At 38.0% G+C, this 13783-nt stretch overlaps 1 protein-coding gene across 4 annotated transcripts in view; it reads right to left on the bottom strand.

Moving 5' to 3' along the window:
* The window catches only part of TM2D1 (TM2 domain containing 1), a 48590-nt gene extending 41122 nt beyond the window's left edge, over positions 1-7468 (bottom strand). For 3 of the 4 annotated variants that reach the window (XR_011463699.1, XM_005891232.2, XM_070367934.1), the window contains exons 1-2: positions 7280-7468; positions 4829-4902 (exon numbers count right to left, since the gene is read on the bottom strand). Coding sequence is in view for 3 of the 4 variants with exons in the window: in XM_005891232.2 (XP_005891294.1) it covers positions 4829-4902; positions 7280-7437 (232 nt within the window). In the remaining variant the exon portion in view is untranslated. Of the gene's footprint in view, positions 1-563; positions 719-4828; positions 4903-7279 lie in introns of those variants that run through there. The other variant, XM_070367935.1, reaches the window with a different exon arrangement.
* Between the last annotated feature and the right edge of the window lie 6315 nt (positions 7469-13783).

Below are 13783 nucleotides of genomic sequence, written 5' to 3'. Positions count from 1 at the left end.
ACTTTGGCCACTTGATGAGAAGAACTGACTCTTTGGAACCTGATGCTGGGAAGGATGCAACACAGGAGAAAGGGATGACAGAGGACACGAGATGGTTGGGTGGCATCACTGACTCAATGGACAGGAGTTTGAGCATGCTCCAGGAGATGGTAAGGATAGGGAGACTTGGCATGCTGCAGTCCATGGGGTCACAAAGAGTCAGATACGACTGAGCAACTGGACAACAACAACAACATTTAAGTGTATGTTTCCATAAATATATTTCAATAAAACCTTAATAAAACAGACCTGTGTCAAAGGACCAGAGCAAAATTTCTGGAAATGGTTTTTTAATACCTTTGTATTTTACTGATTGGAAAATTGAAAACACTTGCTATATATGTCAAATATGTATATATACATACTAGACAGCACACTCCTTGAGGGCAGAAATTTGTCTTTTTTAATGTATCATCTCTACCACTTAGCAGAATGCCATATAATAACATTTTAATAAATTAAATATTTTCCCAATAATAGACAGTTTTGGGTTTCCCAGGTGGTACTAGTGGTAAAGAACCCACCTGCCAATGCAGGTTCGATTCCTGGGTTTGGAAGATTCCCTGGAGGACAGAACAGCAACTCACTCCAATATTCTTGACTGGAGAATCTCATGGACAGAGGAGTCTGGTGGGCTATGGTCCACAGGATCACAAAAAGTTGGACCTGACTGAAGTGACTTGGCACAGCACACATAAGACAAGGACATAATAGAAGCAGATATGATTAAGAAATTGTGGCAAGAATACACAGAAGAACTTTACAAAGTCTTAATGACTAGGATAACCACAATGGTGTGGTCATTGACCTAATCAGACATTTTGGAGCGTGAAGTCAAGTGGGCCTCAGGAAGCATTACAACGAACAAAGCTCGTACAGGTGACGGAATTCCAACTGAGCTATTTCAAATCCTAAAAGATGATGCAGTTAAAGTGCTGCACTCAATATGCCAGCAAATTTGGAGAACTCAACAGTGGCCATAGGACTGGAAAAGGTCAGTTTTCATTCCAATCCCAAAGAATGTTCAAACTATCATACAACTGCACTCATTTCACATGCTTGTAAATGATCAACATCCTTCTAGCTAGGCTTCAACAGTTCATGAACCAAAACCTTCCAGGTATATAAGCTGAGTTTAGAAAAAGCAGAGGAACCAGAGATCAAATTGCCAACATCTCCTGGATCATAGAAAAAGCAAGGAAATTCCAGAAAAAGACCTACTTCTGCTTCACTGACTATGCTAAAGCCTTTGACAGTGTGGATCACAACAAACTGTGGAAAATTCTAAGAGATGGGAATATGAGACCACCTAACCTGTCTCCTGAAAAATCTGCAAGCAGTCAAGAAGTAACAGAACTGGACATTGAACAACTGACCGCTTCAAATTTGGGAAAGTACGACAAGGCTGTATATTGTCACTCTGCTTATTTAACTTCTATGCAGAGTACATCATGTGAAATGCCAGCTGGGTGAATCACAAGCTGCAATCAAGGTTGCCAGGAGAAATATCAACAACCTCAGTTGTGCAGATGATACTACTCTAATGGCAGAAAGCAAGGAAGAACTAAAGAGCCTCTTGATGAGGGTGAAAAAGGAGAGTGAGAAAGCTGGCTGAAAACTCAACTTCAAAAAACTAAGTTCATGGCATCCAGTCCCATCATTTCATAGCAAACAGATGGGGAAAAAGTTATAGATTTTATATTCCTGGGCTCCAAAATCACTGCAGATGGTGACTGCAGTGAAATTAAAAGATGCTTGCTCCTTGGAAGAAAAGCTATGACAAACCTAGACAGCATATTAAAAAGCAGGGACATCACTTTGCTGACAAAGATCTCAATAGTCAAAGCTATTTTTTTTCCAGTAGTCATGTATGGATGTGAGAGTTGGACCATAAAAAAGGCTGAGTGCCAAAGAATTGATACTTCTCATTGTGGTGCTGGAGAAGACTCTTAAGAGTCACTTGGACAGCAAGGAGATCAAACCAGTCAATCCTAAAGGAAATCAACCCTGAATATTCCTTGGAAGGGCTGATGCTGAAGCTGAAGCTCCCATACTTTGGCCATCAGATGTGAAGAGCTGACTCAATGGAAAAGACCCAGATACTGGGAAAGATTGAGGGCAGGAGAAGAAAGGGGTGACAGAGGATGAGATCACTGGATGGCAACACAGACTCAATGGACATGAGTTTGAGCAAACTCTGGGAGACGGTGAAGGACAGGGAAGCCTGGCGTGCTGCAGTCCATGTGGTCAGAGTTGAATATAACTTAGCAACTGAATAACAATAACGGATAGTTTATAATATAAATTTGCACTTTTGTTTTGATCCATTTAATTATTTTAATTATTAAACTATTTATTACAAACAATTTCTCAAAAAATAATGATGCTTAACTGGTATTGGGCTAACTGACAAACATTTAAAGACCACAACAGTTTACTGTTATAACTGAATCTCCTTTGCCTTTGGTCCCAATTCTTACTCTATACTCCTAAACTTCCCTCTCTGTAAAGCATTCCATCCACTAAACCCTTACCAAAAAGTATAGTTTAAGAAAATTAAACTTAGTTTGAAGATTCCGTGAGTCTATCATATGCTCAATGAAAGAAACAGAAGAAGCATGTTTCAAGGGTCATTTTGACGTCCTCTCAGATCAGGACTCAGAAATAATTTACAGCCACTCCACTAGTCTTTTCATGTTTTAAAAAGGAAATTTTTAAAAAAGCAGCTTGTGGACAAACATAGTTTCCTGATAGGGACAGGCTGGTAGAATCTACCCCAGATCTTGGCTGAACACTTTTGGGTCATGCATAAATTATATATTCTTATGTAGAAGGCTGGTGAGTCATATTGTCTCAGAAACTTTATTTTCTTTTTAAAATCACAACAACAATCTAAAGTCATTTATTTATTGATTTATAACATTTTATATATGTGTTCCCAGATTTTTAGGCACTTATGGTTTATTGTCTCCAAATAACCGTACCATTCCCTTATATAGAAAGCCTTCCTTTTATTTCTCTGCAGCTCTCCATTTACATCATCTATGCTTACTTACCTGACAGGCCATGGCAGGACCATAACACCTCTAAGTCCTTTTATATTTCCTAGCAATCTGATCATTTGATTTTGTATTTGTTTATAAACTTACTTAGTGATAATACTTAAGTGGATTCAAACTTATTTTACAAAAGAGACACCTAACTGGAGGGCAGAGGTCTTTTTGGTCAGAGACTATTCTTTTTAGTTGTAATTTCCTTCAAATTTATTCTAAATTTCCTTTTTAGAATAATTTCCTTCAAAATCTCCATACCTACAAAGAAATCTGCAGACTAGAAAAGGCATGAGATAGCAGGCTGCCTCATTCCAAGTTTAATGTTACCTAAGTCACAACAGTATTCAAAGACTTCCAACATATATCACATAAGTGGTTGGAAGCTTATTTTTCTTATTTGAAAGCTCATTCTTCTTTATGTATGTCAACAATATTCTCCATTCTGAGAGCACACTATAAAAGACTGAACTCTAACACAGGAAGGTCAGTGTATACTTATAAAGCAATTTTAAAAGGAGGGAATTATGTGCAAAGTTCCTTTAAGTCTAACATATCTAAATTAAACAAATGTACACATATTGAGCAATATTTACTATAAAAATCATATATATATTACCTATTACTGTTTATATGATAAATCCCATTACTCCAGAATACTAGCAAAATATCTGCTAAAAAGTTTAACACAACTTACTTTCAAATATCTTTGCTCATTTGAATGGGGTTAACAGTGTATCAAAATGTGAAGAGATACAGAGAAAGGAGATCTTTTTAAAATATATACAAAGTCATAATCAATAAGTCAATTATTTGACTATAAGATACTTTATAAAAACAAAGTTTTTTGCAGTAAAAAATAATTTTAATCTCATTTCCATAATAAGTCTGTTTAGCAGCTTTCATTATAAAGAAAACATCAATTATTGCCTTATCTTCTGTCTAAACAATAAAACAATCAGTATATATTCAATAGGTATTCTTTTCTCAAGATAATACTGTATATTAAATAGTAGATATTACTAGATATTAAATACTAGATATTAACCAACATTATGTACTATGCCAGATATGAACGCCAAATCCAAATAGCTTCAGCATACATCTACCTCCTTTCCAACATATAACCCTTCAGAAGAAAAGGCTAAACAAAACAATTTAGTAATCTTTATCTGGCATTAAATACTTTTTGGAATAACAGAAGCTCCCCCACATCATTAGGTTGAGGGTGTTATCCATTATCAAACCATCTCACTAAAATACTGATGTGCAATTAAAATCCTTATCATATTATTTTCATACTTAGGATGCACCTAAGTATCTTTTACAAGTGCAAGATAGAGTGATATATTACTAGCTCCTCGCTGCACATTATTGAACTGTAAGTCTCCTTTCAAGTTCTTTCTGAGTAATTAAACTCTAAAGAGGCATCTTTGTAAAACACAGCATGATAAATACAGGGCATCAAGAAAGCTATATAAACTGATTCCAAAAGTTTTAAAAAAAAATGAATGAAAATAAAAAATTTCTCAATTTATATAATTATTTAATAGAATAAGATTCTTTTATAAAATATTAACAACCCCTAGATATTCTCTAATATTAAGTTGTTCTGGAAACAGAAGGATGAAGTAACTCAAGAAAAAACACATTTATTAATTACTTTTAGCAATCACACATATATCTATGAAATAATGTTTTAAAAATAATTAAAAAAAACATGTTTCTGGAAGTCTTACCATAAGCTGTGTAGTTTGTACAGTTAACTGGTTCTTGTGTAGCATCATTTATTTTTGGATCTTTACAAATATATGTAGAAAAGTTAAGGAAATATAAACAACATTCCAATACAAAACGTTATCATCTTGTCTTTAATATGTCATATATTTATGTTTATAATTACATGTAAAGAGAGGATGTTAGTTTGTCCAGGTCAACAAGCACAAGCACAGATACACTTTCAGTGTCACTAAATAATATCTGAACGTTAATTTATTTAAGGAAAAGAACATTAAAAGCTCTAGCAGAGGGTGCCATCCTTAAAGAACATCAGTCAGGGTTTAAGCACAAAGCACAAAGAAAAAAATGAAAGTAAAAATCTCTACTAAGTATTATGAGAACTTCAGGTTAAAAAAAAAAAAACACATCAGTTTCCAGATGTCTGATGAAATTATTCACATGGCCCAAGTATTACCATACATATAACTTCATGCAACACAAATGGATACTATTATTTCCACATAAGTGAAGCAAATCGGGGCTCAAACTTTGAGTGACTCATGCAAAGTGGAGTAAGTGATAGGTAGTAATATCACGTTTCCTGATTCCAAGCCAAAGGTAAATTCCACCATACTGCAAGGAAGATGGTTATTTTAGGTGGGTCTACATGATCTTCCCAACAAGGTTTTAAGCTTTTGGAAACATATAATATTGATCCTCTAATAGATGTTTACAACACTCAGGGCATGGGGGCGGGGGGAGGGGTGTTTTTCTGTTTCCTGAATATTTTATTGACACAAATATGAGCTAAGTAAGGTTTTCACAAGATGTCTCTGTAGACAGAGTTTGACACTTGCTTCGGGTTTCTGATTCACTACTGGAAATCTCATCTTTGTGCCAGGAATAACATTTTCCAGTTCAGTTATGCTCAGTCACTTCTAAGGTTCAAAAAGCACAACTCAGACTTTCCTAGTAGTCCACTGGTTAAGATTCTGTCTGCCAGTGCAGGGGACATGGATTTGATCCCTGGTCCAGGAAGATCCACATGTTGCAGAGCACCAAGCCTTTGCATCTTGAGCCCATGCTCCATGACAAGAGAAGCCACCACAACGAGGAGCCCTCACAGCGCAACTAGAGAAAGCCAGACAGCAGCAACAAAGACCCAGCACAGCCAAAAACAAAAATTAATTCAAATTTTTAAAAATGATTAAAAAATTTTTAAGCAAAAAATTAAAAAAATTTTTTTTCTAATTATTTTATTAGAAAAAAAAAATCCTCGACATTTTGCCAAAAAAAAGGACTCAACTTACCAGGTCAGTGATTCTCAAACCCCTAGCATAACAGTAATCAGCAATTAGAGCTATTCTGTAAAAATTTAGTAACGGTGGCCTCTCTTCAACTCACATTAAAATACAAGAGAATTTTTTTAATTTTAAGATTTCCTCTCACAGAATCTTTCTTGCATCTCTGGCTTATGTTCTTAATTTTTCTGTTCTATAATTGGTATGAAATTATCTAATTTTATACAAAAGTACCTATTTTGATTTGAATATAACTCCCATTTCATATTCCTCTTCCCTTTATCAGAGCCATGACAACGAACTGATCTATTTAACTCCTCCAGCCTCAGTTTTCTCATCAGTAAACACATGAGAGCTAAACACATATAGCCCCTACTATATGCCAGGCACTGTTCTAAGTGACTTACTGGTACTAATTTAGCACAACACACCTTTCAGTTGGTACCACCGTTATTTTCGTTGTTCGGTAGCGAAGTCGTGTGGGACTCTTAGCAATCCCCAAGCTCAAAGCTCAAATCGGTTACAAAGTGGAGCAGGAATTTGCCCCAGTACAGTCTGGGATCTCAAGGAGAGGTAAATAAAAGTAATAAATGCAAAGTTAATAATAAATTGGCAACATACATTGGCTATACCGTTCTTGCCTGCGTGCTAAGTCGCTTCAGTCCTGTGCCACTTTTTGCAGCCCCATGGACTGTAGCCCGCCAGGTTACTCTGATGGGATTCTCCAGGCAAGAATAATGAAGTGGGCTGCCCTGCCCTCCTCCAGGGGATCTTCCTTGTCTCCCCCTAAATCGGCAAATTTCCAGAATCGGGTCTATCTTTTAACTTAATTCTAATGCCTAACAACATGACCTGACAAACTTCAGTATCTACGTGTTTGTTGAACAAACAAATCCACTGACTAAAAAAATACATTATATTAAAGAAAGAAAAAAAGGTGGATCAAAAGAAGAACAGCTAATGATCAGTAAAATCCCAAGGAAATCTCACAGGCTAGCCTCTGTCCTCTCATCCCCAAATCTCTGCACTCCCCGCCCCAGGCTCCTTCGGTCATTAGAGGTCACAGGTCACCGTTCCCTTTAGCACAACCCTAGCCCGACCTGAGGGTTCCTAGCCACTCTCGACTCCAAATCTACCTCACCCCCATGGGGTGCTCCTCACAGAGGATATTGTCCCACTTTGAGGTCCTCGCACTTAAGTGTTTCTTCGCCACCCCCGGCAGCAGCTCCCCAAGGTCCAGTGGTGACTGATACGAACCACAGGGCACCCAGGAGCCGGGCGGCAGCAGTATCGGGAGCAATCGGCCTGCAGGGACAGGCGGCCGCCATACTGGGGACCGGCGCCTTCCCTACAACTTCCGGTTCCGCCTACGCCTAGACCTAACCCGGAGTCTAGCAGAGGGAGGGAGGCTCTTAAAGGGACAGTGCATCTGTTAGAGGCGGGTCCTTCCCCTGCTGCTGCTGCTGCAAAGTCACGTCTCCCCTAGACCTGCGGAATTGCTTTGGAGAGCTTCCATTGGTCATTGAGAACCGCAGGAAGGTTTCTCGCTTGGAGAACCAGCTGTCCTCCGTGCACGGCTGACTCCCAAGCTAATCTTGCTGTGACTTTTCCATCTGAAAAAGTGCCGGCGGCGCCAGGCGATTAGATAAACACTTTACAAACATCTCTGTTAGTCTGGTAGGATTGGGGTTTACAGATAACGAACCAAACTCAAAGGCGCTGAAGAGCATGTTGACTTTAGTTACTGAGTTGGAATAGAACTGATGTTTGCCTGATTTCAGAATATGTGCTCTTAGATGGCCTCTTTCGGAAGGCTGCTACGAGTAAATCTTGAGGACTTTGTATCACAACAATAAATATTATACTTTTCTTTTTTAAAAAAAATTTCATATCTTGGGGGTTTTGATGTTTTAAAATTTTTAATTATTTTCACTTTATTTTTACAGCGAAAATTTAGATGAGGGAAAGGGCTTAAAACAAGAGGAGACCAATGGGTTTACGACTAAACTAAGTGAAGAGTTGGAGGGTTTTTCCATATCTTTCTAAATTTCCATGTATTCTGAAAAGTTCTGTAGTGGGGTTATCTTTTATACTGAAAAAACTGTGTACTTCTTTTAAAGTGATAATTTAATCATTTTTCTCTAACCTGAAAATATTCGAGTCTGAGTAGTGCCTCTTCATCAACAGCAGGACCAATTTTGAACAGTTATGATGTGGTTCTCAAACTTTAAGAACCATCAGTATTGCCAAAGAAATGCAGACGACTGGGCCCATCTCAGTTTCTGACTCTGAAGATCTAGTATTGTTGTTCATTTGCCAAGTTGTCAAGTCCGACTCTTTTTGACCCCAGGGACCGCAGCAAGCCAGGCCTCCCTGTCCTTCACCGTCTTCCATAGTTTGCTCAAACTCATGTCCATTGAGTAGGTAATGCTAATCAACCATCTCATCCTCTGCTGCCCTCTTTTCCTCCTGCCCTCAATGTTTCCCAGCATCACGGTCTTTTCCAATGAGTTGGCTCTTTGCATCAGGTGGCCAAAATATTGGAGCTTCAGTTTCCACATCAGTCCTTCAATGAATACTCAGGATTGATTTTCTTTAGGATTGACTAGTTGAATCTCCTTACAGTCCAAGGGACTCTCAAGAGACTTCTCCAGCACCACAGTTCAAAAGCATCAATTCTTTGACACTCAGCCTGCTTTTTGGTCCAACTCTCACATCTGTACATGGCTACTGGAAAAAAAAAATAGCTTTGACTATATGGACATTTGGTGACAAGGTGATGTCTCTGCTTTTGATATGCTATCTAGGTCTGTCATAGCTTTTCTTCCAAGGAGCAAGCATGTTCTAATTTCATGATTGCATTAACTGTCCAGAGTGATTTTGGACCCCCCGCCCCCACCCCACCAAAATAAAATGTCACTGTTTCTACTTTTTTCCCTTCTATTTGCCATGAAGTGATGGGACTAGATGTCACGATCTTAGTTTTTGAAGTTGAGTTTTAAGCCAGCTTTTTCACTTTCCTCTTTCACCCTCATCAAGAGGCTCTTTGATTCTTCTTCGCTTTCTGCCATTAGAGTGGTATCATCTGCATATCTGAGGCTGTTGATATTTCTCCTGGCATTCTTGATTCCAGTTTGTGATTCATCCAGCCTGGCATTTTGCATGATATACTCTGCATAGAAGTTAAATGAGCAGGGTGACAATATACAGCCTTGACATACTCCTTTCCCAATTTTGAACTAGTCTGTTGTTCCATATCTGGTTCTAACTGCTTCTTCTTGACCTGCATACAGGTTTCTCGGGAGACAGGTAAGGTAGTCTTATATTCAAATCTCTTCAAGAAGTTTCTACAGTTTGTTGTGATCCACACTGTCAAAGGCTTTAGTGCAGTTATTGAAACAGAAGATGTTTTTCTGGAATTATATTGCTTTCTGTATGATCCAGCGAATGTCGACAATTTGATCTCTGGTTTGTCTGCCACTTCTAAACCCAGGTTGTACATCCAGAAGTCCTCAGTTCATGTACTGCTGAAGCCTAGATCTAGGATGTGGCATGATAATTTGCATTTCTAATCACCTGACAAGTGATGTTGATATTACTGACTCAGAAACCACACTTTGACAACCTGGAGATAATGTATTACAAGATACATCATTTTTGAATGAGAAGACATGAAACTATTTGCAATAATACCTTAGTATTATAACTGCATTTAAAATTTTTCTTAAACCAATTTTGCAGCATTACTATACTATTTTAAAAATTAAGACATTTATGCCTAAAGACTTAAGTGATAAGGAATTTGAAGGTTAACAGTTCAAATTTTAAACTTCCTGTTTTAACTGGACTTACACTTTCCTTTTCCCCCTTTTCCTCCCTCTCTCTCTCACTCTCTCCTGTCCTCCTTTCCTTTGTTCTTTCCTTCCTCCCTCCCTTATTTCTTTCTTTCTTTTCTTTTCTCTCTGTCCCTCCTTCTCCTCCATAAAGATATTTATCAAACATTTACTTGTATCCAGTATAAGACAAGGCCCTACAGACTGAAAAAAATAGACAAGAATCCAGCAGTTAAACACTTTGTGTTTACTGGGGGGAAGGACAAACAGTTAAAATAGTTTGGTAATTGCTACAAAAGAAGCATGTACTAAGTAGTAGAGGGTTTTGATAAGATAACTCCCAAAGAGTTCTGAGAATGTAATATTTTGCCACTGGCATCAAAATATTTCAAAATCAAGGCCAAACTGGGGGAACAGGGTTGTTTCTTCATAGAATACATGACCACCTAAAAATGTACAACCTAAAAAATTTACCATTAACACTGAGTTTAAAAAATTACCAATAGTATGTATAATATACAGCTCACCACCATCCCTCAACCTTATCCTGTGATGAAATTTAGGAAAGGGGTTGGGGCCAAGGATCAGATAAAATTCAAGGATAAAGATTGGAATGTCTGTTATACATAGTATCTGGTGACAAAAGATTGTGACTTTGCATTTTGACTACTTTCAAAAAGTTCTGGGGAATTTCCTCAGATATTAGAATAACCATTAATTTCCAGTGGTTAGGACTCTGTGTTCTCACTGCATAGAGCCTGGATTCAATCCCTGGTTGGGGAACTAAAATCACAGAAGCCAGTGGCTTGGTCAAAAAAAAAAAAAATTCTGAATTAATTTTCAAAATACTATATAAAGAAAATCAGAAGGTGAAAGGAAGCATCTTTCTAACTTGTTTATTTAAATTATGACAAAATTAGATATTTTCCTGATGATTGCAGGAATATTGCTGATATTTGTGTTATTTTTCATATAGATTTTGAACAATTAACTGTTTAAAAATGCTTGTGCTTTGTTAATCCTATTACAAAATCTATTTTTATGATTCTAATGATTATCTTTGTTCTCCCCCACAATATACAAACTGAAAAAAACAAAACTCTTCCCATGAAAGTAAAATACTTTCTTAACTTTCTTGATTTGATTACAGTCTACTCTCTCTTCTAACTGTACTTTAATCTATTTTCTCATGGCTCAGTAAAATATGTTACTTTACATTTTTGCAAGTATAGTCTCTGATTATAGGATTACTACATTGTCTAATTTTAGTAAAAAGGTTGTTAAATCTCAAACTTAGGCATGTTTTCAATGCAAAAATTCTTTGTCATATAAAAATTCTATAGGATTCTTTGGAAATTCTACAGAAAGTAAAGGACATGAATAGCACAGCCCAATATAGAAGTTGCTATGTAGAAACATTAGGAAAGAGGACTACCAGTGAAGCCTGAAGCAAAGCTTCCTCTGGAATTCAGGGCTTAGCAACATTGGATCTTTTCATTCCTAAAATTCTAGTATACACCTAATTACATTAACACATGCTTTTGCCCAGAGCAATCTCATTCCTATTTCAAAGATTAAAACAGAATCATTGAGATAAAAGATCATTCAGTTCAGTTCAGTCGCTCAGTCGTGTCCGACTCTTTTCGACCCCATGAATCGCAGCATGCCAGTCCATCACCAACTCCTGGAGTTCACTCAGACTCACGTCCATTGGGTCAGTGATGCCATCCAGCCATCTCATCCTCTGTCGTCCCCTTCTCCTCCTGCCCCCAATCCCTCCCAGCATCAGGGTCTTTTCCAGTGAGTCAACTCTTCACATGAGGTGGCCAAAGTATTGGAGTTTCAGCTTTAGCATCATTCCTTCCAAAGATATCCCAGGGCTGATCTCCTTCAGAATGGACTGGTTGGATCTCCTTGCAGTCCAAGGGACTCTCAAGAGTCTTCTCCAACACCACAGTTCAAAAGCATCAATTCTTTAGCGCTCAGCTTTCTTCACAGTCCAACTCTCACATCCATACATGACCACAGGAAAAACCATAGCCTTGACTAGACGGACCTTTGTTGGCAAAGCAATGTCTCTGCTTTTCAATATGCTATCTAGGTTGGTCATAACTTTTCTTCCAAGGAGTAAGTGTCTTTTAATTTCATGGCTGCAGTCACCATCTGCAGTGATTTTGGAGCCCAAAAAAATAAAGTCTGACACTGTTTCCCCATCTATTTCCCATGAAGTGATGGCACCAGATACCATGATCTTTGTTTTCTGACTGTTGAGTTTTAAGCCAACTTTTTCACTCTCCTCTTTCACTTTCATCAAGAGGCTTTTTAGTTCCTCTTCACTTTCTGCCATAAGGGTGGTGTCATCTGCATATCTGAGGTTATTGATATTTCTCCCAGCAATCTGGATTCCAGCCTATGCTTCTTCCAGACCAGCATTTCTCATGATGTACTCTGCATAGAAGTTAAATAAGCAGGGTGACAATATACAGCCTTGATGTACTCCTTTTCATATTTGGAACCAGTCTGTTGTTCCATGTCCAGTTCTAACTGTTGCTTCCTGACCTGCATACAAATTTCTCCAGAGGCAGGTCAGGTGGTCTGGTATTCCCATCTCTTTCAGAATTTTCCACAGTTTATTGTCATCCACACAGTTAAAGGCTTTGGCATAGTCAATAAAGCAGAATAGATGTTTTTCTGGAACTCTCTTGCTTGTTCCATGATCCAGCAGATGTTGGCAATTTGATCTCTGGTTCCTCTGCCTTTTCTAAAATCAGCTTGAACATCAGGAAGTTCATGGTTCACATATTGCTGAAGCCTGGCTTAGAGAATTTTGAGCATTACTTTACTAGCACGTGAGATGAATGCAATTGTGCGGTAGTTTGAGCACTCTTTGGCATTGCCTTTCTTTGGTATTGGAATGAAAACTGACCTTTTCCAGTCCTGTGGCCACTGCTGAGTTTTCCAAATTTGCTGGTATATTGCTGGTATATTGGGTGCAGCACTTTCACAGCATCATCTTTCAGGATTTGAAATAGCTCAACTGGAATTCCATCACCTCCACTAGCTTTGTTCATAGTGATGCTTTCTAGGGCCCACTTAACTTCACATTCCAGGATGTCTGGCTCTAGGTCAGTGATCACACCATCGTGATTATCTGGGTTGTGAAGATCTTTTTTTGTACAGTTCTTCTGTGTATTCTTGCCACCTCTTCTTAATATCTTCTGCTTCTGTTTGGTCCATACCGTTTCTGTCCTTTATCAAGCCCATCTTTGCATGAAATGTTCCATTGGTATCTCTAATTTTCTTGAAGAGATCTCTAGTCTTTCCCATTCTGTTGTTTTCCTCTATGTTTTTTGCATTGATCACTGAGGAAGGCTTTCTTATCTCTTCTTGCTATTCTTTGGAACTCTGCATTCAGATGCTTATATCTTTCCTTTTCTCCTTTGCTTTTCGCTTCTCTTCTTTTCACAGCTATTTGTAAGGCCTCCCCAGACAGCCATTTTGCTTTTCTGCATTTCTTTTCCATGGGGATGGTCTTGATCTCTGTCTCCTGTACAATGTCATGAACCTCAGTCCATAGTTCATCAGGCACTCTATCTATCAGATCTAGGCCCTTAAATCTATTTCTCACTTCCACTGTAGAATCATAAGGGATTTGATTTAGTTCATACCTGAATGGTCTAATGGTTTTCCCTACTTTCTTCAATTTAAGTCTGAATTTGGCAATAAGGAGTTCATGATCTGAGCCACAGTTAGCTCCTAGTCTTGTTTTTGCTGACTGTATAGAGCTTCTCCATCTTTGGCTGCAAAGAATATAGTCAATCTGATTTCGGTGTTGACCATC

Source organism: Bos mutus, chromosome 3, assembly GCF_027580195.1.
Source record: "Bos mutus isolate GX-2022 chromosome 3, NWIPB_WYAK_1.1, whole genome shotgun sequence".
Taxonomy (NCBI): domain Eukaryota; kingdom Metazoa; phylum Chordata; class Mammalia; order Artiodactyla; family Bovidae; genus Bos; species Bos mutus.
The sequence above is the reverse complement of the archived record's forward strand: the minus strand, read 5'-3'. Positions and strand labels throughout refer to the sequence as shown.